Source organism: Callithrix jacchus, chromosome 9 (genome assembly GCF_049354715.1).
Source record: "Callithrix jacchus isolate 240 chromosome 9, calJac240_pri, whole genome shotgun sequence".
NCBI classification, from domain to species: Eukaryota; Metazoa; Chordata; class Mammalia; order Primates; family Cebidae; genus Callithrix; species Callithrix jacchus.
This window is the reverse complement of record NC_133510.1, coordinates 124,703,378-124,730,460: the sequence shown is the minus strand read 5'-3', so window position 1 is coordinate 124,730,460 and position 27,083 is coordinate 124,703,378. Positions and strand designations below refer to the sequence as shown.

General features: G+C 48.9%; 1 protein-coding gene and 1 pseudogene across 26 annotated transcripts in view; one reads left to right on the top strand and one right to left on the bottom strand.

Annotated features, from left to right (window-relative positions):
* Positions 1 to 27,083, top strand: part of KDM2B (lysine demethylase 2B) — a 161,456-nt gene that overhangs the window by 77,339 nt on the left and 57,034 nt on the right. For all 26 annotated transcript variants that reach the window (XM_078337465.1, XM_078337461.1, XM_078337460.1 and 23 more), the window contains one exon: positions 15,710 to 15,796. In XM_078337465.1, the coding sequence (XP_078193591.1) occupies positions 15,710 to 15,796 (87 nt within the window). The remainder of the gene's footprint in view (positions 1 to 15,709; positions 15,797 to 27,083) is intronic.
* LOC108593246 (macrophage migration inhibitory factor pseudogene) lies at positions 18,311 to 18,640 on the bottom strand (annotated as a pseudogene).

Sequence of the window (27,083 nt, the reverse complement as noted above, 5' to 3'; positions counted from 1 at the left end):
TTCACCTCTACCTACCTGATTGGCCTGAGGCTAGGCTTGTCCTAGACCCTTTGATGATGTGGAGGAGGCCTGGGGTAGCAGTTTAGACAAAGAGCAAGCAGCCCAGACCTCCTCCTGCCCCACAGGGGGATCATGGGCAGCTTGTGAAAATATGAAATGATGCATCTCCATGACTTGGTGCTATTGGAGGTGTTTTCCTTGCATAAACTCATCTGAACCTTCCAACAGTTCTTTGCAGTACTTTTACTATCCCTATTTTACAGATGAGTAAATTGAGGCACCGAGAGGTTAAGTAACTAGCTCTGGGGTATGCCTGCTGGTCAGTGGGAGGGTCTGTGTGCCGCTTTTTTGGTGGCTGTAGAGAAAGTGATTTTCTTCCATCTCAAGAGGCCATCCCAAATTTAGTTCGAAGATATGGAGGTCATGCCGGGCGCAGTGGCTCACGCCTATAATCCCAGCACTTTGGGAGGCCGAGGTGGGTAGATCACGAGGTCAAGAGATTGAGACCATCCTGGTCCACATGGTGAAACCCTGTCTCTACTAAAAATACAAAAAAAATTAGCTGGACATGGTGGTGCGTGCCTGTAATCCCAGCTACTTGGGAGGCTGAGGCAGGAGAATTGTTTGAACCCAGGAGGCGGAGGTTGTGGTGAGCCGAGATCGTGCCATTGCACTCCAGCCTGGGTAACAACAGCGAAAACTCCGTCTCAAAAAAAAAAAGAAGATATGGAGGTGACTGCATGGGTTTTATTTACAAATCATGCAGCTGGGATGAAGGGCACAAATCGGCAGCCCCTGGGCCACTCCAGCCTCCAGGCATCACATTCGGCCTGCATAGGATTAAATGGATTTTGGTAATTAATTTCCAACATTAAACAAATCTGGAGCCTCTTATAAAATATCCTGGCTTGGCCAGGCACAGTGGCTCCTGCCTGTAATGCCAGCACTTACATTACATTTACTTACATTACATTTGGGAGGCCGAGGCGGGCGGATCAGTTGAGGTCAGGAGTTCGAATCCAGCCTGGCCAACATGGTGAAACTCCATCTCTACCAAAAAATACAAAAATCAGCCAGGCTTGATGGCGGGCGCCTGTCATCCCAGCTACTTGGGAGGCCAAGCTGGGAGAATCACTTGAACCTGGGAGGTGGAGGTTGCATTGAGCTGAGATTGCACCACTGCACTTCAGCCTGGGCAACACAATGAGACCCTGTCTCAAAAGAATAAATAAACAAAAATGAATAAAATAAAATATCCTAGGTCTCGTGGCTCATGTTCCTGAATGGCTACAACCAGCAGGATGTAATTAACAGCTGACCCCTTATGCTCCGGTCCCCACCACTAAAATCCCATGTGTCACTAATTTTTTTTTTTTTTTTTGAGACAGGGTCTTGCTCTGTCTCCCAGGCTGGCAGTGACATGATCTTGGTTCACTGCAACCTCTGCCTCCTGGGTTCAAGTGATTCTCCTACCTCTGCCTTCTGAGTAGCTGGGACCACAGGCATGCACCACCACACCTGGCCTCAGGTGAACATCTTGCCTCCGCTCCCAAAATGCTGGGATTACAGGCATGAGCCACTGTGCCTAGCAAGCAATTCACAGTCTTGTCCAACTACCTAAGAGCGGCCAGTCCCATACCTAAGAGCGGCCACATCTCATATCCTCTTCACTGTCAATCTGCTTTCTGTCCTGTGGATTTACTTATTCTGGATATTTCATTGTAATGTAGGGTTTTTTTTTTTTTTGAGACAAGGGGGTCTCTGTAACCCAGTCTGGAATGCAATGGCACAATTATAGCTCACTGCAGCCTCAGCCTCCCAGGCTCAAGCAGTCCTCCCATCTCAGCCTCCCAAGTATCTGGGACTACAGGTGTATGCCACCTCTCTCAGCTAATCTTTTTTTTTTTTTTTTTTAGATTGAGTCTCTCTCTGTTGCCCAGGCTGGAGTGTAGTGGCATGATCTCAGCTCACTGCAACCTCCACATCTTGGGTTCAAGCAATTCTCTGCTTCAGCCTCCTGAGTAGCTGGGATTACAGGTGCCTGCTACCATGCCTGGCTAATATTTCTGTTTTTAGTGGAGATGGGGTTTCACCATGTTTACCTGGCTGGTCTTGAACTCCTGACCTCATGATCCACCTGCCTCAGCTTCCCAAAATGCTGGGATTATAGGTGTGAGCCACCATGCCCGGCCTGCCTAATTTTTAAATCATTTTGTAGAGACTACCTCTTGCTACGTTGCTTACACCTATAATGCCAGCACTTTGGCAGACCATGGTTAAGCCCAGGAGTTTGAGACTGACTTTGGCAACATAGCAAGATCCTATCTCTTTAAAAAATAAAATATTGTTCAGATCTGAGTCACGGCACCAGAAAAAAAATGCATTAGCCAGGTAGAGTGGTGTGCATCTCTTCCTGGGAGACTCTACAGCCTTAGAGGGCTGAGGCAGGAAGATCGCTTGAGCCCAGCAGGTGGAGGCTACAGTGAGCTGTGATTGCATTAGAGACCCTGTCTCAAAATAAATGATAAATGAATATAGACACTTACTGTGATGGAGGTGCCAAGACATTGGGCTGTATGAGATGGGAAGGACAAGAACTCAGGACACTGGAGACCCTGGAGTTTGGTTTCTGCTCTTACTACTCACTGTGTGGCCTTGGCCAAGCCAGTCCACCTTTCGGTTTACCTGTATGTAAAACGGGATGTGCTTTGCCCTTCTGGGGACCAGATTCTGTGATTCTTTGGCCATTCTGAAGCGCTTACCCTTCAGTGAAACCGCAGTGTCCTCACTGTGATATGAGCACAGAAGCAGGGACCCATGTCATTGAATTACTTTAAGGAACAATGAAGTTATGAACATAGGTTACAGCCAAAGGTGAGCCAGACGGGCTGTGGCCCGCTTCCCACACTTCCCCTGCCCCTTCTCTTTCCTTTCCCCTGCCTCTCTGTCAGCAGCCCCCTCATCCCTCCTCCAGGTTAAAGATTCCTGTTTAGGCTGGGCGCTTAGGCTGGGCGCAGTGACTCGCTCCTGTAATCCCAGCACTTTGGGAGGCCAAAGTAGGAGGGTGGCCCAGCCAGGAGTTTAAGCCAGGAGTTTAAGCCAGCCTGGGCAACCTAACAAGACACTGACTCTACGGAAAAAAAAAAAAAAAAGAATAAAATTAGCCAGGTGTAGGCATGCACCTGTGGTCCCAGCTACTTGGAAGACTGATGCAGGAGGATTGACTGAGCCTAGGAGTTTGAGGCTGCAGTGAGCTATGACTGTACCACTGTACTCCCGTCCTGGTGACAGAGCGAGACCCTGTCTTACAAAAAAACACTACAGGCCGGGCACGGTGGCTCACGCCTGTAATCCCAGTACGTTGGGAGGCCAAAAGGTAGGCAGATCTCCAGAGGTCAGGAGTTCGAGACTAGCTTGGCCAACATGGCAATACCCCATTTCTTCTGAAAATATAAAAGTTAGCTGGATGTGTTGGTGCACGCCTGTAGTCCCAGCTACTAGGGAGGCTGAGGCAGGAGAATCGCTTGAACCAGGCAAGTGAAGGTTGCAGTGAGTTGAGATTGCGCCATTGCACTCTAGCCTGGGTGACAAGAGCAAAGCTGCATCTCAAACCCCCAAAAACCTATTAAAAAAACCGATTTCCTTTATTAATTTTTATTTATTGATTTTTTTCAAGACAGAATGTTGCTCTGTCGCCCAGGCCAGAGTGCAGTGGCACAATCACAGTTCTCCATAGCCTCAACCTTCTGGGCTCAGTGATCGAAGTAGTTGGGGCTACAGACATGCAATACCTGGTCAGTTCATTTAGTTTTTTATATTTTGTAGAGATGGGAGTCTTGTTATGTTGCCCAGGCTAGTCTCTAGCTCATGGACTCCATCCATCTCGGCCTCTCAAAGTGCTGGGATTACAGGAATGAACCATTGTGTTCAGCCAGGTGATATCTTTTTTTTTTTTTTTGAGTCAGAGTCTCTCTCCATTGCCCAGGCTGAAATGCAGTGGTGTGATCTTGGCTCGTTGCGACCTCCACCTCCTGGGTTCAAGTGATTCTCCTGCCTCAGCCTCCCGAGTAGCTGGGACTACAGGCACCTGCCACCACACCCGGCATTTTTATATTTTAGTAGAGGTAGGATTTTGCCGTGTTGGCCAGGCTGGTCTCCAACACCTGGCCTCAAGTGATCTGCCTGTCTCGACCTCCCAAAGTGCTGGGATTACAGGTGTGCACCACTCTGTGTCCAGGTGTTATTTGAAGACCAAAAGTTCTGGATCAGACTGAATCCCTGTGCCATCTGTTAGCCAGCTGAATGCTCTTGGGGAATGCAGTAACACGGAGTGGTTGGAATACAGCGTCGTGTTCATGAGGACTCAGTGAGCTGACACCTTAGCACAGAGCCTTTAAGAGCTCAGTAAACTAGAGCCGAAAATTTCAGACACCACAGAATGAAAACAGGCCAGTGCAGGATCCAATGTGCAAGCCTGTGAAACCCGTGACCGTGGACGGTGTGAACTGCTTTTTTCTCTTGGGGTCGTCAGTTCCCCACCCTGGAACACACTTGCTCATTGACATGGCCTCTCCTGGGTCTTACTGGCTTGCAGGACAATGAGGTGTAAAGTCAGGATTACCGGCACGGTTGGCTTTTTATTATTTATTTATTTTTGAGATGGAGTTTTGCTCTTGTTACCCAGGCTGGAGTGCAATGGCACGATCTCAGCTCACCGCAACCTCCGCCTCCTGGGTTCAAGAAATTCTCCTGCCTCAGACTCCCGCGCCCAGCCCAACGGTTGGCTTTTTAAAATCATCACACTCTCAGCCGGGCTGACCGGCGCTTTGGGAGGCTGAGGTGGGCGGATCACAAGGTCGGGAGTTCAAGACCAGCCTGGTCAACATGGTGAACCACATCTCTACTAAAAATACAAAAAGATTATCTGGGCGTGGTGGTGTGGGCCTGTAACCCAGCTACTTGGAAGGCTGAGGTCGGGGGGAATCGCTTGAACCCTGGAGGCAGAGGTTGCAGTGAGCTGAGATCACGCCGCTGGCCTCCAACCTGGGTGACAGAGTGAGACTCCATCTCAAAAAAAATCAAATCACCACACTCTCTCCTGCTTCACAGAATCCAAAAGGCGGGAAGCCAGAGGCAGGGCTACAGCCTGGTCGTACCCTGAACGTGACCCGAGCCCAGAACAGGGCCTGATTCAGCCCAGCCCAAGGGGCCAGGCCTCCAGCTAGGACTGAGGCTTCTGTTGGAGGCCACGTTAATGCTGAGCCCTGAGGCTGGTGAGATTGTTGGGCAGTAGGGGAGAGAGGGTTGCCGCAAGGGGCCTCTGGCCTAAGGAGCTCCCAGCATTAGACCAACGCAAGCCATGTATTCTCATCTCTCCTGCTCATATCACAGGAGAACACAGGAGAGCAGAGAGGAACCAGGCAGCTCAGCTCTGGACATCTGGGCAAACCCTACACCTGAAAAATGGGCAGGCTGAGGCATGCCACTTAGGGCTTTTCATGGCCTAAGGTTAAATTTGGGCTTCTGAATCACATCTATTATCCATGCTAGCTATGCAGCTAAATCACATTCTAAGCTTCTCTTCCAAGTAAATAAAGTTTTAAATTTTTCCTGGCTTAGAACTTGTTAAATGCATGCATTCTGCAAACAGGATGGGGGCAGTGCATCCTAACAGGAGATAAGGCAGGAGGGAACCAATCAACATGTGTGGGGCATTTACCACGGGCCACGCCCCCTTCCGGCATCAGGGTACTCACCACAACCTGGCAAGTTGGGGAGTGTTCTTATTCCATGATGATGATGATGATGATGATGATTTTTGAGACGGAGTTTCTCACTGTCGCCCAGGCTAGAGTACAGAGATGCAGTCTCGGCTCAATGCATCTTCCACCTCCCAGGTTCAGGAGATTCTCCTGCCTCAGCCTCCCAAGTAGCTGAGATTTTAGGCATCTGCCACCATGCTGGGTTAATTTTTGTAATTTTAGTAAAGACAGGGTTTCACCATGTTGGCCAGGCTGGTCTTGAACTCCTGACCTCAAGTGATCCTCCGTCCTCAGCTTCCCAAAGTGCTGGGATTACAGGTGTGAGCCATCGCACCTGGCCTCCCCATTATTTTATATAGGGAAACCTAGACTGCTAGTGACACGGTGACTTGCCCCAAGTCATATCGCCAACGAACTTTCAGCCACTATGCACTATGGCAGAGGCCATGTGTCTGTTTCCTGTGGCTGCCATAGCAAATTGCCACAAACTGGGTGGCTTAAAACAACTAGCCTGTGGTTGAGTGCCGTGGTTCACACCTGAAGTCTCAGCACTTACTGAGGCCAAGGTGGGCAGATCACCTGAGGTCAGGAGTTCAAGACCATCAAGACCAACCTGACCAATCAGTGAAACCTTCTCTATACTACAAATACAAAAATTAGCTGGGCATGGTGGCGGGCACCTGTAATCCCAGCTACTTGGAAGGCTGAGGCTAGAGAATTGCTTGAACCCAGGAGGTGGAAGTTGCAGTGAGCCAAGATTGTGCTGTAAACCCAACACTTTGTGAGGCCAAGGCAGGCAGATCATGAGGTCAGGAGTTTGAGATCAGCCTGGCCAACATAGTGAAATCTCATCTCTACTAAGAATACAAAAAATTATTCAAGCATGGTGGCTGGTGCCTGTAATCCCAGCACTTTGGGAGGCTGAGGTGGGTGGATCACTTGAGGTCAGGAGTTGAAGACCAGCTTGGCCGATATGGTGAAACTCCGTCTCTAATAAAATTACAAAAAAAAAATCAGCCAGGCATGGTGGTCACGCTGCCTGGAGTCCCAGCTACTCGGGAGGCTGAGGCAAGAGAATCGCTTGAATCCAAGAGGCAGAGGTTTCAGTGAGCCAATATCGTGCCACTGCACTCCAGCCTGGGTGACAGAGCGAGACTCTGTCTCAAAAACAAAACAAAAAACAAAAACAAAAAACCAAGTATGTTATTTAATAGTCCTGGGGGCCAGAAGTCTGAAATAAAAGAGTTGGCGGGGCTGTGCCCCCGTCAGAGCCTCTGGGAGAGAATCCTCCTTGCCTCTCTGGTTTCTGGCAGCTCCTGTTTCCCTGGCTGTGGCTGCCTCACTGCAGTCTCTTCCTTCATCTTCCTGTGGATTTCTTCTTCGTGTTCAAATCTCTCTTCTTACAAAGACACTAGACATTGGATTTAGGACCTACCGTAAATTCAGGATTATTTCACCTTGAAAAAAAAATTTTTTTTTTTTGAGGTGGAGTCTGGCTCTATTGCCCAGGCTGGAGTGCAGTGGTGGGATCTTGGCTCACTGCATCACCTGCCTCCTGGGTTCAAGCATTTCTCCTGCCTCAGCCGCCTGAGTAGCTGTGACTGCAGACACATGCCACCATGCATGGCTAATTCTTGTATTTTCAGTAGAGACAGGGTCTCACCATGTTGGTCAGGCTGGTCTTGAACTCTGCCTCCAGTGATCTACTGCCTCAGCCTCCCAACATGTTGGGATTACAGGTGGGAGTCATCGTGCCAAGCCTGAACATAGACCTTTTGGGACATAATTCAAGCTACTTCAGATGGGTTTTCACAGACAGGGGTAAGACAGTTGGGCTGGGATGAAGGGAGGGATTTTGGGAGACCTCAGAGGCCGCAGGTTCCCCAGAGCAGAAGGCCCCCAAACTGCACCTCCCTTTTGCCAGCTGGTGAATGGTGATTCTTCCCTGATGTCTGCCTCTGCCTTCTTTTCTTTTTCTTTTTTTCTTTTTGCTTTTGTTTCTTGAGATGGAGTCTTGCTCTGTCGCCAGGCCGGAGTGCAGTAGTAGCACCATCTAGTTCACTGCAACCTGTGCCTCCCAGGTTCAAGTGATTCTCCTGCCTTAGCCTCCCGAGTAGCTGGGATTACAGGCACGTGCCAGCATGCCCAGCTAAGGTTTTGTATTTTTAGTGGAGACTGGGTTTCATCATATTGGCCAGGATGGTCTTTATCCTTTGGCCTCGTGAACCGTCCACCTCAGCCTCCCAAAGTGCTGGGATTACAGGCATGAGCCACCAAACCTGGCCATCGGCCTTATTTTCACAGTAGGATATTTTTAGTCAGGGCATAGAGGGAGGTTCTGACTATTAATGCCTCACCCTAGGGTGCTGTGGGGCCTGAATCCATTGTTAACTACTTAAGCTCTTTGAGAGAAGTTGGCATAAGGGGCACAGCGATCCGTTGTGTGTGATTATCTCGTTAGGGCGAACACAGGGTGGTTTCCAGCAGAAAGGGTCCCGCGGTTGGATCTTTCTCTTCAAAAGCCTGCCCTGGGCTTTCGGAGGTGGGAGGCGTGTAGGGTGTTTCCCTTAGGCAGCTGAGCTGGTGACGGCAGCCAGCCTTCCTTGTATCTGTGCTTCCGAGAGCCCCAGGGAGTGTATAAATTCAAGCAGGGCCTAGGGAAGCAGTGAGATGATTCCCTCCAGCACAACCTATTTCTCAGAGATGAAATCTCCAATTAGAATAATCTCCTCCCCGGCCCAGCCTGTCATATACAAATAAAAATTCTTCCCTGAGGGACAGAGCCCAGGGCGCCCCCTGGTGGCCACAGGGGGTTACACACAGAGGGGTACTTGGGAGGTATATCAGTGTGAGATCCTGGGCTCAGGGCACTTGGGGAAAATTATTTTTTTCTTTTTGCTAACATATTCTGTCATAAATTCTTTTTATTTTTAATTATTATTAAGTAATTTTTTTTTGAAATGGAGTTTTGTTTCTGTCGCCCAGGCTGGAGTGCAGTGGTGTGATCTCGGCTCACTGTAGCCTCTGCTTCCCAGGTTCAAGTGATTCTCCTGCCTTAGCCTCCCGAACAGGTGACACTACAGCCACCACGCCTGGCTTATTTTTTTGTGTTTCTAGTAGAGATGGGGTTTCACCACGTTGGCCAGGCTGGTTTTGAACTCCTGACCTGAGGTGATTCACCCACCTCGGCCTCTCAAGAGTGATGGGATTATGGGTGTGAGCCACTGCACCAGCCATTATTATTTAGAGACAGAATCTCACTCTTTGGGCCAAGTTGGAGTGTAGTGATGTGATCATAGCTCACTGCAGCCTTGAACTCCTGGGCTCAAGCAGTCCTCCCACCTCAATCTCCTCACGAAACTAGGACGACAGGTGCCCCACACCCAGCTCATTTTTAAATTTTTTGTAGAGATGGGGTCTCACTATGTTGCCCAGGCTGACCAAGAGCAATTTTAATTTAAACATTTATTGACTGAGTATGGAGGCTCATGCCTGTAATTCCAGTACTTTAGGACACCAAGGTGAGAGGATCACTTGACTGTAGGAATTTGAGACCAGCTGGGGCAACATAGCAAGACCCTGCTTCTACTAAAAAATAAAAAAGTTAGTTGGGCATGGTGGTGCACTCTTGTCGTCCCAGCTAACCACCGCCTCAAGCCTGGGCAACAGAGTAAGACCTTGTCTTTAAAAAATGTATTATTTATTATTATGAATTTATTCATTATATCTATTACTTAGAACTGCAGTAATAACTTTTTGTAACTAAATATCCCTTTAACGAGGCCTCTACCTCAATACTTGTGAGTTAGACTCCAGATCTGATACTGAAATGGAAAGAAATCATGAGACATTTAAGAACTGAAAGAAAACAAAGGGGGGTGGGCATTATTTTCAGTCAGATGCAAAGCCATGTCTGCAAATTGGTGGCCCATGGGCCACACACCAGCACACAGATGTTTCACTCACAGTGGGTTTTTTAACACAGTTTCAGTTAGATGCTAACATTTACAAATGCAAAGAGTTCAAATAAAACTGCATCTTTGATTTCTTCTGGAAAATTGAAGATCTGGTGGGCCTTTCACCCCATAGGAGGGAAGTTGGAATTGGGCTGCACACGCCCTTTTGGTTTTTGAGACGGAGTTTTGCTCTTATTGTCAAGGCACGATCTTGGCTCACCACAACCTCCTCCTCCTCGGTTCAAGTGATTCTCCTGTCTCAGCCTTCCGAGTAGCTGGAATTATAGGCATGCGCCACCACAGCTGGCTAATTTTGCATTTTTAGTAGAGGCAGGGTTTCTCCATGTTTGGTCAGGCTGGTCTTGAACTCCCAACCTCAGGTGATCCACCTGCCTCGGCCTCCCATAGTGCTGGGATTACAGGCATGAGTTCCTGGGCCTGGCTCACCCTTTTAAAATGGAACGTGTGTTCTCCAGTTTGTCATAGGTCTCACCATTCCCTATTGTCCTAGTCTGGTGACATCTTGAATGTGTTGCCCAGTCCTAGAGTTTGGGATGGGACTAAGCAGCTGAAACGTGCCATGGAAGTGATGGTCTTCTCCCCCAGCCATTTGGGGCCCACTTGCAAGAAGGAATGGAAGCCTCCGGCTAAACATGGGGCATATGTCTGGAAAGCCCATTTGTTCTTAAGGATTTTTTACATAGAGGGAAACTTTCTTTACTTCGAGACAAAGTCTCATTCTGTATCTCAGACTGGAGTGCAGTGGCGTGGCCTTGGCTCACTACACCCTCTGCCTCCCAGGTTCAAAAAATCAAAAATTAGCCGAGTGTGGTGGTGCATGCCTACAGTCCCAATTACTCAGGAGGGGACAGGGGTGGGGGATCTCTTGAGCCCAGTAGGTTGAGGCTGCAGTGAGCCATGATAATGCCACTGCACTCAGCCTAGGCAATAGAGAATCCATTTCAGAAAAAAATTTTTTAAATGAAAAACTCAGGAGGTGGTGGTTGCAGTGAGCCAAGATCGCACCATTGCACCCCGGCCTGGGTGACAAGAGTAAGACTCTGTCTCAGAAAATAAATAAATAAATAAATAACTCGTGTGCATATTAGGAAAATTGACAGCCTGAGAATCTTGTTTTGCCTTCCTGTAGCTGTTACTACTATCTGATTGGTAGTTTATTTATTTATTATTTATTTTTGAGACAATGTCTGTCTGTCACCCAGGTTGGAGTGTTGTGGCATGATCTCTGCTCACTGCAGCCTTGACCTCCTGGGCTCAGGTGATCCTTCTACCTCAGTCTCCCAGGTAGCTGAGACTACAGACACGCGCCACCACATCTGGCTAATTGTTTGTTTGTTTTGTAGAAATGGAGTCTCACTCTTGCCCAGGCTGGTCTCGAACTCCTGTGCTCAAGTGATCCAGCCATCTCGGCTTCCCAGCGTGCTGAGATTACAGGCATGAGTCACTGTCACTGTACTCCAATAACTTTAAATAATTTAAAATTATTGTTCCTTTTCTTTTTTTTTTTTGAGGCAGAGTCTCGATCCATCGCCCAGGCTGGAGTGCAGTGGCATGATCTTGGCTCACTGCAACCTCCGCTTCCTGGGTTCAAGCAATTCTTGTACCTCAGCTTCCTGAGTAGCTGGGATTGCAGACATTCGCCACCATGCCTGGCTAATTTTTGTATTTTTAGTAGAAACGGGGTTTCACCATCAGGCTGGTCTTGGACTCTTGACCTCATGATCCCCCTGCCTTGGCCTTCCAAAGTGCTGGGATTACAGGTATGAGCCACTGAACCCGGCCTATTTATTACTTTTCAAAAATGCCAGGCTGGGCGCAATGGCTCACGCTTGTAATCCCATCACTTTGGGAGGCTGAGGTGGGCTGATTGCTTGAGGCCAAGAGTTTGAGATCAGCCTGGGCCACATGAGATCCCATCTCTACCAAAAATTAGCTGGGTGTGGTGGTGGGCACCTGTAGTCCCTGTTACTAGGGAGGCTAATGCGGAAAGATCACTTGAGCCATGATGGTACCATGCACTCTAGCCCAGGTGACAGAGATAGACCCTGCTTCAAAATGTATATAAATATATTTTTAATAGACTGTTTTGTTTTTTTTTTAGTAGGGGGTTTCACCATGCTGGTCAGGCTGGTCTTGAACTCCTGACCTCAGGTGATCCACCCACCTCAGTCTTCCAAAGTGCTAGGATTACAGGCATGAGCCGCTGCACCCAGCCTTAATAAATTATTTTTAAGAATAATTTTAGATTTACAGAAAAATTTAGCAGATAGTACAGAGAATTTCCATATATACCCCTCAGGCCTAGTTTCCTCCTTTTATTAATGTCTTATATTTGTATAGTATGTTTGTTACAATGAATAAACCAATACTGAGAATGTATTATAACTAAAGACTATATATAAATATATATAAAACCTGTTCCTCAGGCTGGAGTACAGTGGTGGGATCTCTGCTCACTGCAACCTGTGCCTCCTGGTTCAAGCAATTCTCCTGCCTCAGCCTTCTGAGTAGCTGGGACTACAGGCGTATGTATGCTACCATGCCCGGCTAATTTTTGTATTTTTAGGAGAGACGAGTTTTACCATATTGGCCAGGCTGGTCTTGAACTCCTGACTTCGTGATCTGCCCGCCTCGGCCTCCCAAAGTGCTGGGATTATAGGTGTGAGCCACTGCGGCGGGCCCATACCATTTTTACCTCCGTTTTTTTTCTGTTCTAGGGTCCCACCTAAGATACAATATCACGTTCAGTCTCCTTAGTCTTCTCTTAGTTTCTTAGACTTCCCTTGTTTTGATGACCTTGACAGTGTTGAGGAGACCTGGTTAGGCGTTTTTTAGACTGTTCCTCTTTTGGTATTTGTGGCTTTACTTTATGAAAACTTTTGCATTGGAACCGAATCATTTGCTGAGTGCAAAATCAAACAAACAAAAATCTTTGAGGCCAGGCACAGTGGCTGACCCCTGTAATTCCAGCACTTTGGGAGGCCGAGGCGGGTGGATCACGTGAGGCCAGCTTGGGCAACATGGTGAAGCACCGTGTCTACTAAAAATAACAAAAATTAGCCAGACGTAGTGGCGCATGCCTGAAATCCCAGCTACTCAGGAGGCTGAGGCAGGAGAATCGCTTGAATCTGGGAGGCGGAGGTTATGGTGAGCCGAGATCGTGCCACTGCACTGCAACCTGGGCGACACAGTAACAAACCAAAAACACACACACACACCCAAAACCAATTTTGTTTATTGGAAGCTGACTCTAGGTTGGTCATTATGTGAGGCTTTGGGGATACAGTAGTGAAGGAAGACACTTCATAAATAGCATTTAGGAGTGATTGGCATTGACTCTGGGACTCTGGGGAAGTGGTATGTGATGGGGATGAGGTTTGAACCCCTGGAACCACTTCTAGAGCTAACACTCTTGACCACTGTGCTGTTTGCTGCTTCCTGTGGGGCAAGGAGGGAGTTCTTCAGGTTAACAGGCACATCTTGAAAAATCACGCAAAAAAAGAAAAAATCATGCAGGCAAATTATGATCGGGAAGGTAGGACAGGCCTGCAGTAGCTCACACCTGCAATCCCAGCGCTTTAGAAGGCTCGCACCTGCAATCCCAGCGCTTTAGAAGGCTCTCACCTGCAATCCCAGCGCTTTAGAAGGCTCGCACCTGCAATCCCAGCGCTTTAGAAGGCTCGCACCTGCAATCCCAGCGCTTTAGAAGGCTCGCACCTGCAATCCCAGCGCTTTAGAAGGCTCGCACCTGCAATCCCAGCGCTTTAGAAGGCTCGCACCTGCAATCCCAGCGCTTTAGAAGGCTCTCACCTGCAATCCCAGCGCTTTAGAAGGCTCTCACCTGCAATCCCAGCGCTTTAGAAGGCTCTCACCTGCAATCCCAGCACTTTTAGAGGCTGAGGCGGGTGTTTTACTTGAGCCCAGGAATTCAAGACCACTCTGGGCAACATGGTGAGACCCCACCTGTACAAATAATACAATTAGCCAGGTGTGGTGGTACGTATCTGTCGTCCCAGCTACTGGGGAGGCTGAGGTGGGAGGATCGCTTGACCCCAGGAGTTTGAGGCTACAGAGTTCAGATTGCACCCTTGCACTTCAGCCTGGGTGACACAGTCACACTCTGTCTCTACCAAAAAAAAAAGAAAGAATAAAAGGAAGTAGCTCAACAAGCAGAGTAAAGTTAGAAGTGAGCGGGAGTCGTTTCCAGTGAAGTGGATTAGGGAGGGTGAACTAAAGTAATCTTCCCCTTCATTTGTCTCCTGAGCGTTTCTCCTCTTCCTGCTAAGTGCTTCTTTGTGATTTATTCTGTTTAGTGTCCTGTAAGAATGTTTTTGTACAATTCAGTCATTCACAGTCCAGGATCAGAGAGGGCCAGTGATAGGTCTGTGTGCTTAAGCACATTTTTTCATGGGGTGCTGTGGATGTAGCCAAAAAAAACCCCAAAACCCTATGTGGGTGGTCATGGCAGAAAGTGTGGTGCCAGAGTGGGGTCCAGGGGGTCCGTCCTCACAGTGTGTGGCAGCACTAAAGTCCTGTGAGCTTTTCTGAGCCTCGGTCACCTCCTCTATAATTTGCTGTTAAATAATTCAGCTGAGTAGCATCTTATACCTGGATGAGGTTCTGAAGTCTAGCCACACAAGGCCAAGGTCTGCTCGAGTGAGAATTACTTGTGAAGAACGTTCCAACGACTCGCCGAGGAGGGAAGACAGTGCCCCATGGGAGATTGCCACGTGGCCTGGCAGTACGTCTAATGCAGCCCATTTTTCTGCCACCATTTGGCCACTTAACTCCATCCTCAGTCAGACCTGATCAAGCATCTTCTCGTGTTTAGGGCCCAAGTTGCAAAAGACAACACTGACACGTCTCCACGCAGCAGGATTAGGGTACACGTAGCAAGATGACAAAGATGGAGTGTGGGCTCTGTGAAGGGGTCAGGTCTGGCGGTTGTTTTGTTCCCCTGAGTATGTAGTTAAATTTGTGAACATTAGAGGGTCAGTAGTGCCACCACCCAGCTGCGTGCCCCCCCCCCAAGAGTGCTTGGTAGGAATTAAATGAGGTACAGTGGCCTTCCCCTGTAATCCCAGCACTTTGGAAGGCTGAGGAGGGAGGATTCCTCAAGGCTGGGAGTTTGAGACAAGCTTGGGCAACGTGGCATATACCCTGTCTCCACAAAAAAATTTAAAAATTAGGGCCAGGCATGGTGGCTCATGCCTATAATCCCAGCACTTTGGAGGCTGAGGCTGGTGGGTCACTTGAGGCCAGGAGTTGGAGACCAGCCTGGCCAATGTGGCAAAACCCCATCTCTACTAGAAGTACAAAAATTAGCCAGGTGTGATGGTGCACACCTGCTGTCACAGCTACTCAGGAGGCTGAGGCAGGGAAATGGCTTGAACCCAGGAAGCAGAAGTTGCTTGAGCTGAGATGGTACTGCTGTACTCCAGCCTGCTCTACAGAGTAAGACTTTGTCTCAAAAAAAAAAATCTAGCCAGGGAAGGTGCCGTGTGCCTGTGGTCTCAGGTATTCAGGAGGCTGAGGCATGAGGATCACTTGAGCCAGGTGGTTGAGGATGTAGTAAGCTATGATCATACCACCACACTCCAGCTGTGGTGACAGAGCAAGACTCTGTCTCAAAAAAAAAAAAAAAAAGTTGTGTGTGAGTCCCCGATGCTATGGACCAGTGCTTGGTGTCATAAGTGTGATCGTGGGTGATATGTACGTGGAAGTCACAGGGAAGTATGTGATTTGCTTTGTTAGAAAAATTTGTAGAGGGTAGAGGGGGACAATGTGTGTTTTGTGGGCCCCAGGGAACTCTAGTGACTTGGTTTCTATTGAATGGGTGGGTAATGGTAGAGCCATGGGCAGACTTTAACTTTGTGGAGTGTGATCCTTGCTGGAATATGTCTACACTTCAGCCCCCTTCAGAGACCACTCCTTCTCCCGGGCTAATGTGCATCCTTTCTTTGGCCACAGAATGTTCTGAAGGAGCACGCGGATGATGACCCTAGTCTGGCCATCACTGGGGTCCCTGTGGTGACTTGGCCAAAGAAGACTCCAAAGGTAAGATGCAGCCTGCTGCAGTGGGAGGCCGTATCCCACTTCCTGTAGGGCAAATGTCAGCAGCTTTTTGGGTGGCTGTGGGACCTCCTGAGGTGAGGACACCCCAGTTAAGGTGAAGGATTTTGGTGATTTGTTCTGTGTTTTGTTTTTAAAAGGGGATTGCTTTACCTAGGTGCGGGAACTGCAAACAGTGCCTCCTGGTGGTCACTTGGAAAACTGGGGGGTATTGATGCCTCCCCTTTCCCGGTTGTTAGGTGGATTTTCTGTCTCTCCTTCCCTCACTCCCTTGCTTCTTCCCTTCCTTTTTTCTTTTCCTTTAGCTGCTTCATGGCTCTCTTATCCTCTTTTGAAAGGAACTTTTTCTCTATGTGTAAAACTGATTGATGCTCAGTATACAAATGTCTAATCAGTTGGGCATGGTGGCTCACACCATAACCTCAGCACTCTAGGAAGCCGAGGCGAGGGCAGATCACCTGAGGTCAGGAGTTCAAGACCAGCCTGGCCAACATGGCAAAACCCTGTCTCTACTAAAAATATGAAAATTGCCAGCATAGTAGTGCACGCATTTGGTCCCAGCTACTCAGGAGGGACAGGAGAGATCGCACCACTGCACTCCAGTCTGGGCTCCAAAGTGAGACTCTGTCTCAAAAAAATAATAATAAAATATGATAAAAAATGTCTAATCAAATGGGAAAGGACAGGACCCGAGGTTGAGGAATAATGGCTGTTATCACTGAGGATTTCTTAGGAGCAGTTGGCTGTTGTCTGGACCCCCACAGCTCTCATTTATGCTTCAACAACTCTGTGGGGTAGAGAGCTGTGACTCTTATTTTACAGATGAGGAAACTGAGGTTTCAAAAGGCAAGTCACTTGTTAGGACAGCCATGTACACAAAGGTCAGTCACTTTGGTAGCAGAGGCCAAATTTTTAACCAGTACTCACCTCATAGTACACAATCCAGAGAAAACAGTTGCGGTGAACACGCTTCCAAAGGAGGCCTTGGGTGGGATACACATGCATCAGGCCCTCTCTCTGCCATCCATCTGCCTCCATGCAGCTTCAGCACTTCCTTGGACAAGTTACACAGCATCTTGAGCCTTACTGTCCTTGTTTATAAAAATGGGTTATACCAAGACTTTCTTCAGTGGGTGTCAGGACTAAATGAGATAAGGCAAAGCCCTTCAGACAAGGGCTGGCCCCAGGTTAGTGTGCTCCAAATATTAGTTGTTACTTCGATAGCTCCAAGAGGGTGGCTCACGCCTGCAATCCCTGCACTTTGCGAGGCCAAGGTGAGTGGATCACCTGAGGTCAAGAGTTCGAGACCAGCCTGACCACCATGGTGAAACCCCGTCTCTACTAAAAATACAAAAATTAGCCAGAAGTGGTGGCAGATGCCTGTAATCCCAGCTATTTGGGAGGCTGAGGCAGGAGAATTGCTTGAACCCTGGAGGTGGAGGTTGCAGTGAGCCGAGATTGCGCCATTGCACTCCATTCTGGGTTACAGAGCGAGGCCCTGTCTCAAAAAAAAAAAAAAAAAGGAAAAAGAAAAAAGTGTGCTGTAGCAGATTTCAAACACTTATTACAGGCTGGGCATGGTGACTCTCACCTGTAATCCCAGCACTTTGGGAGGCCAAAGTGGGCAGATTACTTGAGGTCAGGAGTTTGAGATCAGCCTGGTGAACATGGCGAAGCCCGTCTCTGCGAAAACTACAAAGATTAGCTGGGTGTGCTGGCACGTGCCTGTAATCCCAGCTATTCTGGAGGCTGAGGCAAGAAAATCGCTTGAACCTGGGAGGTAGAGGTTGCAGTGAGCTGAGATCATGCCACTGCACTCCAGCCTGGGGGAAGCACTGTATTTTTTGCTAAATCTGGCAACCCTAGTTGAAATGATTATATTTTTGATATATTGTTGAAACAGAATGGGTTATTCAGATTAATTTTATTCTTTCTTTTTACCTTTTTAGATGTGGCAACAAAAAAACTCAAAAGTACATATGTAGCCCTGTAGTACATCTGTTTCTTTTATTTACTTTTTTTAAGATAGAGTCTAAAGAACTCCCAGGAAGGAGTGTAGTGAGGCAATCATAGCTCACCGCAACCTCTGCCTCCCCAGATCAAGCGATCCTCACCCCTCAGCCTCTCGAGTAGTGGGGACCACAGGCATGTGCCATCATGCTCGGCTACTTTTTCATATTTTTGGTAGAGATGAGGTTTTGTTGCTGGAGCTCAAACAAGCCGCCTGCCTCAGTCTCCCAAAGTGTTTTGATTACGGGCTTGAGCCACCATGCCTGGCTTCTGTTATTTCTATTGGGCAGTGCTCCTCTGCATGATTCTTTATCTTCTTCAGGTGTATTTCTTTGTTTCTTTCTTTCTTTCTTTTTTGAAAGCAAAAACATTCTCTAAACCATTTATTTCTCCCAACTAGAAGGTGGAGGTGGGTGGGCCTAGAACACAGCGTGCGGTGGGTTCCGGGTTGGGCCAGTGCAGACAGCGCAGGGTGGGGCGCCGCAGCTCTTAGGCGAAGGTGGGGTTGTTCCAGCCCCCGATGGCCGCGTTTGTGTCTTAGTGGATGTAGACCCTGTCCGGGCTGATGCGCAGGCGTTCGGCCAGCAGGCGGCACAGCAGCTTGCTGTAAGGAGCAGTTCTGCGTGAGGATTTGCAGGCTGCAGAGCACCATGGCTCGCTGGAGCCGCAGAAGGCCCTGAGCTGGTCCAGGACCACGTGCACCGTGATGTACTGGGCAGCTTGCTGGTGGCCTGCGCCAGCTGTTGGGTGAACTTGGGGAGGAACCCGGCTGGCACGGAGGCACGGGGGCACATTGGTGTTTACAATGAACATCGGCATGATGGCAGAGGGACCAGGAGACCCGCGCAGAGACACAGATGGATGCGCTGCTGCCCCCAGGTGTATTTCTTTTTCGTTTTTTCTTTTTTTTCTGAGACCAAGTGTTACTCTTGTCACCCAGGCTGTAGTACAGTGGCGCGATCTTGGCTCACTGCACCCTCCTCCTCTGGAGTTCAAGTGATTCTCTTGCCTCAGCCTCCTGAATAGCTGAGATTACAGGTGCCCAGCACCACGCCCAGCTAATTTTTGTATTTTTAGTAGAGATGGGGTTTTACCATGTTGGCCAGGCTGATCTCCAACTCCTGACCTCAGGTGATCCTCCTGCCTCAGCCTCCCGAGGTGCTGGGATTACAAGTGTGAGCCACTGTGCCGGGCCCTTCCGGCGTATTTCTAAATGTGGAATTGCTGCAGAGAAGGGCATCCATTACTTATGTGCCTCAGATTCTCTTTCAGTCTTAATGGGAACTTGGGTGGCCAGAGGAGTGAGAATGGAATCTTCTCCCTGTCTACTGCCTTTCCTTCCCTAGTCCATAGAAGTGCGTGAGGTTTTTAAAATTCTTTTTCTTTTTGAGATAGTCTCACACTGTCACCCAGGATGTAGTGCAGTCGTGCGATCTCTGCTCACTGCAATCTCCGCCTCCTGGGTTCAAGCAATTCTCCTGCCTCAGCCTCTCGAGTAGCTGGAACTACAGGCATGTGTCACCACGCCCAGCTAATTTTTTTTTGTATTTTTAGTAGAGACGGGGTTTCACCATGTTGGCCAGGATGGTCTCAATCTCCTGACCTCATGATCTGCCTGCCTCAGCCTCTCAAAGTGCTGGGATTACAGGCATGAGCCAGCACGCCTGGCCCATGTGTGAGGTTTTAAAACTGGCTTTCCCCTGCGTGTACAGTAAGTACAAGTTTTGTTCATGAGACCACAAAGTATTCTCGCAGACCTAGCTCCTGCAACAACCCAGCTAGCTCCCTGCACACACTGGGTCCAAAGAAGAAAGGCCAGCCGGGCGCGGGGGCTCACGCCTGTAATCCCAGCACTTTGGGAGGCCGAGGTGGGTGGATCACGAGGTCAAGAGATCGAGACTATCCTGGTCAACGTGGTGAAACCCCGTCTCTACTAAAAATACAAAAAATTAGCTGGGCATGGTGGTGCGTGCCTGTAGTCCCAGCTACTCAGGAGGCTGAGGCAGGAGAATTGCCTGAACGCAGGAGGCGGAGGTTGCGGTGAGCCGAGATCGCGCCATTGCACTCCAGCCTGGGTAACAAGAGCGAAACTCTGTCTCAAAAAAAAAAAAAAAAAAAAGAAAGAAAGAAAGTAAGGCTTTCCCAACTGTCGCCTTCCCTCCCAGCTGCGGAATTTCTCCCCAGGAGGCATTAGGGTTCCTATAGCATTAACGAAATGACCTGGCCACACTACTCGGTTATCCCCAAAATTCTTGGAGGGGTTCAATTTAGCCTCTCTGGGGAAGATCACATCAGGCCAACAAACATACCTTGTTTCCCAAGCCTGAGACTCCAGCCCCATAGCCAGGGAGGCTTATATAGGCACCTTTTTTTTGTTGGCAGAGTCTCACTCTGTCACCAGTCTGGCGTGCAGTGGTGCAGTCTCGGCTCTTGAGATCTCAATCTCTTGACCTTGTGATCTGCCCGCCTCGGCTTCTCAAAGTGCTGGAATTATAGGCTTAAGCCACCATGCCCTGCCTGGCATCTTTTAAGAAAAAGTATTTTCTTGGCTGGGTGCAGTGGCTCACACCTGTAATCCCAGCACTTTGGGAGGGCGAGGTGGGTGGATCACAAGGTAAGGAGTTTGAGACCAGCCTGGCTAATATGGTGAAATCCTGTCTCTACTAAAAATACAAAAATTAGCCAGGCGGTCGTGGTGGGCACCTGTAGTCCCAGCTACTCAGGAGGCTGAAGCAGGAGAATTGCTTGAACCCGGGAGGTGGAGGTTGCAGTGAGCCAAGATCACACTATTGCAGTCCAGCCTGGGCGACAGAGCGAGACTCTGTCTCAAAAATTAAAAAAAAAAAAAAAATATATATATATATATATATTTAACACCGTGTCCAGCCAGTACTGTGTTTTCAGGGTTCATCCAGGTTATAGCAGGGGTCAGTCCTTCATTCTTTGTTGTAGTTAATATATATATGGTTTTGATATTGGTGTGGTCTGGCTCTGTTGCCCATGCTGGGGCTCAAACTCCTGGGCTGAAGCCATTCTCCCTTCCTTGGTTTCTTGGAGTGCTGAGATTATAGGCACGAGCCATCATGCCCCGTGTGTAGGCACTTAAAAAAAAAGAATGCAAAGCTCTGTTCCCTTCCTTCCCAGGGCTTAGAAGCAGGAAGATGGGTTCTGCGGGGAGTCAACCTTATTTAAGAATCCTGCAGGGAGTGTTTGTAGATGCTGGCGTGCATGGGTCAGCATGTTTGGTGGGAGGCAGTTGGTAGGCCCGTGCTGTGTAGGAGAGGCTGGCGGGAGGGGGAGGTCATAACAAGCAATGTTTAACAACACTTGAGGGTTATTAGTCTTTTTTTTTTTACAGCTTGTAACAAAATGGATATAATATAAAGTGTACAGTGTTTTTTCATATGTTAAAAAGAGTTGTGCAACCATCACCATAATCTCTAATTTTAGAATATCTTTGTGTCTCTCAAAGAAACCTCATCCACAGTTCCTGTTCCACTAATTTCCTCTCCCTCTTCCCAGGCCCTGGCAACTCCTAATCTACTTTATTTTTTTTGAGACAAGGTCTCACTCTATTGCCCAGGCTGGAGTACAATGGCACGATCTTTGCTCACTGCAACCTCCATCTCCTGGGTTCAAGCAGTTCTTCATCCTCAGCCTCCTGAGTAGCTGGGAACACAGTTGCACGTCACTCACCATGCCTGGCTAGTTTTTTTTGTGTGTGTCTTTTGTTTTTTTTGCATTTTTAGTAGAGACAGGGTTTTGCCATGTTGGCCAGGCTGGTCTCAAACTCCCGGGCTCAAGTGATCCACCTGCCTCAGCCTCCCAAAGTGCTGCAATTACAGGCGTGAGCCACCGTGCCCGGCCTCCTAATCTACTTTCTGTCTTCACGGATTTGTGTCTCACGGACATTTCATGTAAATGGAGTCATACAGTATGTGGCCTTTTGTGTCTGGCTTCTTTTACTCAGCATCATGTTTCCTTTTTTGTTTATTTTTGAGACAAGGTCTCTCTGTTGCCCAGGCTGGAGTTCAGTGGCACGTGATCATGGCTCACTGCAGCTTCGACTTCCCTGGACTCAGGTGATCCTCCCACCTCAGCCTCCCAGGTAGCAGTAGCCACAGGTGCATGCCACCGTGCCATCACATTTTTCAATTTTCTCCTAGAGGGGGAGTCTTCCTGTGTTGCCCAGCCTGGTCTTGAACTACTGGGCTTGAGTGATCTGTCTGCCTTAGCGGCACTGGTGTAATCCCTAAATTGCTGGGATTACAGGTGGGACCCACCATGTCTGGCCAGCACTGTGTTTTCAGGGTTCATCCAAGGTTATAGCAGGGGTCAGTCCTTCATTCTTTCTTGTAGGTAATATCCCACTGTGTGGATACACCACATTTTTAAAAAGCTTAAAAAATGTTTAACGTTCTGGCTCCCAATTCAAATGCACAGGGTTAAAAACAATTTTTTTTTAACGTAGAGATGAGGTCTCACTATATTGTCCAGACAAATCTGGAACTCCTGAGGTCAAGCCACGCTCCAGCCTCAGCCTTCCAAAGTGTTGGGACCTCAGGCGTGAGTCACCACGCCCGATCACCACGTTTTGTTCGTGCAGCCGTCTGTTGATGGACATTTGGGTTAATTCTACCATCTGGCTTATTGTGAGCAGTGCTGCTGTGAACCTTTATGTACAGGTTTTCATGTGAACATATGTTGTAATTTTTCTTGAGTGTATACCTGGGAGTGAGGTTGCTGGGTCCTACCGGAATTGTGCGTAACTTTCTGAGGAACTGCCAAGCTATTTCCCACAGTGGCCGCATCATTTACACTCCCTGCAGAAATACAGGAGCATTCCAGTTTCTTCACACCCTCACCAGCACTTGGTGTGTCTTTTTTATTATGGACGTGCCAGAGCAGTCTTTTTTGAAATTTAGTTTGTTTTCTAACATGTGTTTGAAGTTTATCGTATTTGTTTGCTAGAGTTGTCATGACAAAGTACCATAGACTGGGTGGCTCAAATACCAGAAATGTATTTTTATTTATTTATTATTATTATTTTTTTTGAGATGGAGTCTCGCTCTGTCGCCCAGGCTGGAGTGCAGTGGCGTGATCTCGGCTCACTGCAACCTCCGCCTCCCTGGTTCAGGTGATTCTCCTGCCTCAACCTCCCTTGTACCTAGGATTACAGATGCACGCCACCATGCCCAGCTAATTTTTTTTTTTTTTTTTTTTTTTTTTTTTAGTAGAGAAGGGGTTTGACCATATTGGTCAGGCTGGTCTCGAACTCCTGACTGCAAGTGATCCACCCGCCTTGACCTCCCAAAGTGCTGGGATTACAGGCATTAGCCACCGCACCTGGCCTATTTATTTTTATTTTTAGAGACAGGGTCTTGCTCTCTTATCCAGGCTGTAGTGCAGTGGTGTGATCATGGCTCACTGCAATCTTGAACTCCAGGACTCAAGTGAGCCTCTGGCCTCAGCCTCCCCAGTAGTGGGGACTCCAGATGTGCACCATCATGCTCAGTTAATCTTTAAACTTTTTTGTAGAGATGGAGTCTCACTGTGTTGCCCAGGCTAACACTACAAATTGATTTCCTCACTGTTTTGGAGGCCAGAAGTCTAAGGTGAAGGGGTCAGTGGGGCTGATTTCTCCCATGGCCTCTCTTTGGCCATCTTTTCTCTGTTGTCACATGGTTTTCGCTCTGTACCTACCTGTAATCTCTCCTTGTAAGGTCACCAATCAACTGGATCAGAGCCTGGCCTAACCACCCCTTTCTAACTAGTCCTGTTGCAAATATCACATGATGAGGGTTAGCACTTTAGCCTATGAATTTCAGGGGGGAGGCAGGGACACAGTGTATCCTGTAACATTTATTATAAATTATTCCAACTGGGTGCAGTGGCACGTGCCTATAGTCTCAGCTCCTGGGGAGGCTGCTGCAGGAGGATCACTTGAACCCAGGAGGTGAAGACTGCAGTGAGCTCATACCTGTAATCCCAGTAGTTTGGGAGGCCGAGGCAGGCTCAAACCTGAGCTCAGGAGTTTGAGACTAGACTGGGCAACATGGTGAAACCCTGTCTCTACCAAAAAAATACAAACAAAAAAATGAGCTGGGTATGGTAGCACATGCCTGTGATTCTAGCTACTAGGGAGGCTGAGGCAGGAGAATTGCTTGGACCCGGAAGGCAGAGGTGGCCGAAATCACGCCACTGCACTCTAGCCTGGGCAACAGAGCAAGACCCTGTAAATAAGTAAATAAATAAATATTTTTGAGACTGAGTTTTGCTCTTGTCACCCAGGCTAGAGTACAGTGGTGTGACCTTGGCTCACTGCAACCTCCACCTCCCAGGTTCAAGCAATTCTCCTGCCTCAGCCTCCTGAGTAGCTGGGATTACAGGCACCCACCACCATGCCTTGCAAATTTTTTATATTTTTAGTAGAGGCAGGGTTTCACTATTTTGGCCAGGCTGGTCTCAAACTCCCGACCTCAGGTCATCCACCCACCCCAGTCTCCCAAAGTGCTGGGATTACAGGCATGAGCCACCGATGCCCCCGGCCATAAATACATTTTTTAAAAATGAGGAAGTAAATAACTTAGAGCCACGAAAAGGTATAAATATAAAGCAGAAGAATGAATACCCTGGGCCCACCACCGAGCTCTGAAAATCAGTGACTACCACCCCAGCCGAAAGTCCTGGGCACTCCTCAGTACAGTCGGCAGCTTCCAGATGCAGTCTGTCGATTTCACTTTATCCTTCGCACGAGGCTGGGAGATGGAGGGTGTTATGGCCCTAGTGCAGTTGAGGAAGCCGGGAGCTCGGAGAGGGGCACCAGTGCCTCTCAGGCCACTTCCTTAGGAGAAGGAAGGCTTGGACCCCAGATGTGCAGGTTTCTGTCATTGCACGGTGAGGAACCAGTGACATGTGGCTGGGCGAGCGGGGAGGGAGGCCCCTGCTATGTTTATGCATTTCCTGGCTGGTGGGGTTAAAGAGTGAACAGGAAAGAAAGAAGTAACTGAACGACTGACTGCCTGGGCCGCCCGGGGTCTCTGGGTTCCCAGGTTTGCAGCTTCCTCCCGTTGGATGCAGGTTGGGGTGAAAGATCAAGGGTGCTCACTGAGGCCCTCAGGATGCGAGGTATTTGATCTGGGTTGGGTTACCTAACAAGTAATTAATGCTAAGTGATGATTGGCAAGAAATGCTTTGATCTCCCACCTTGCCTCCAGGAGAACAAAGCCCTTTCCTGGAACTGATTAGGTGCTGTGAGGTCATTTCTGATGCGGTGTCCTTCAAATCCAAGATGCTACTGAGCCGCCATCCATCACCATCCACCCGATTGGCTGTTTCCACGAGTGGTGTTGGATTTGTTTTGATCTGTCTACACTCTGGCCACTTCCTTTCATGACCAGCGGGCAGGATGGTGGGGGCCCGTCTGTGACCCTAGAGGCTGGGCGAGGGAGCAGAGCTTATTTGAGGCCCGGCCTCTGACCTCAGCCTTATTAGTGAGCTGACCCCTGGCTCAGCCGCCAGACACAGCTACTGGCTGGCTTGCTGGTTTATTCCCAAAGGGAGGAAACTGAGGGAGGACAGGGGACCCAGCCCGGCTGCGTCCTGCTAGCAAGCCAGCCTGTGCACGCTGCCAGCTTCTGCATCCATTGTCTGTAGTGGCCAAACCAGGCTGCCACTTGAATTTCCATTATTGGCAATTTTTCCGGCATATGGGAGCAGAGAGGCTGGGGTATGGCGGACAAGCGCCCTGATGGGGGCATGGGGACAGCCCTTGTGAGTAGCTGTTGGATCAGCTTCCTTATGGGGACATTTTGGGGCCACGCGGGAACCACAGGAGGAAGCAGCCCCGATGCTTTGCGCCCTTGGCTTCTGCTTTGTCTCTCTCTCCTTTCCTCTGAAGTTGGTCCATTCAATCCTGGCCTGCTTCGTCTGGGGTCCCTCGGGAGTGACGCACAGCGTTTCCCTGAAGGAGAGGCACGTGGTTCAGTGAGAGACGCCCCGGTCGCTTCTGGCGGGTCCTGCCCTGTTCTTAGTCCTGCTGGCCAGCAGTCGTGAGCTTGTTGCTGTACAGTTGAGGCAGAGCAGGGCGGCGGTAACTGCCGTCCTGTATTGCTGCCCACTCAGGCTCCTGTAATTTCCTAGGAAGTCCATGTGCTGTAATGAAGACCAGTTCCCGGGCTGGTGGCATCAGGTTCACCTGGGCGACTTGTGAAAAAAATCCAGCTTCCTGGCCCCTGCCCCTGACATAGGCATTCAGTAGGCTTGGGGCGGGCCTGGGGATCTGCACTTGGTGAAAGCTGCGTGAGGTGGCTCATGCCTGTAATTCCAGCACTCTGGAAGGCTGAAACAGGTGGATCGCTTGAGGCGGGGAGTTCAAGACCAGCCTCACCAACATGGTGAAATCGCATCTTTACTGAAAATACAAAAATACAGGTATAGGTGCAGGTGCCTGTAGTCCCAGCTGCTTGGGAGGCTGAGGCAGGAGAATCTCTTGAACCTGGGAGGAGGAGGTTACGATGAGTTGAGATTGCACCACTGTACCTGGGTGACAGGGTGAGTCTCGGTCTCATAAAAAATAAAAGCTTCTCGGGGCGGGTTTGGTGGCTTAAGCCTGAAATCTTAGCACTGTGAGAGGCCCGAGCGGGAGGCCCACTCCAGGAGTTGGAGGCTGCAGTGAGCTATGATCATGCCACTGCACCCCAGCCTGGGTGACAGAATGTGATCCTGTCTCAAGAAAAAAAAGGAAGAAAGAAAGAAAAAAGAAAAAACCTGGCTGGGCAGGGTGGCTCACACCTATAATCCCAGCACTTTGAGAGGCTGAGGCGGGTAGATCACTTGAGATCAGGAGTTCAAGACCAGCCTGACCAACATGGTGAAACCCCATCTCTACTAAAAACACACATACACACACACACACACACACACACACACACACACACACACACACAAAAGCCAGGCATGTGGCATGTGCCTGTATCCCAGCTACTCAGGGGGCTGAGGCAGGAGAATTGCTTGAACCTGGGAAGGTGGAGGCTGCAGTGAGCCAAGATTGCACTACTGCAGTCCAGCCTGGGCAACAGAGCAAGACTCCATCTTGGCAAAAAAGAAAAGACCCAAAATATAAATGAATAAATAAAAGCTTCCCAGGTCATTCTCTGCATTACGTGGATGCATTTTGGGGTCAGATGCACCTGTGGGTTGACTTCTTTCTTTGCCACTGACCAGCTATGTGGTCTTGGGCATGTCTCAGCCTCAGTTTACT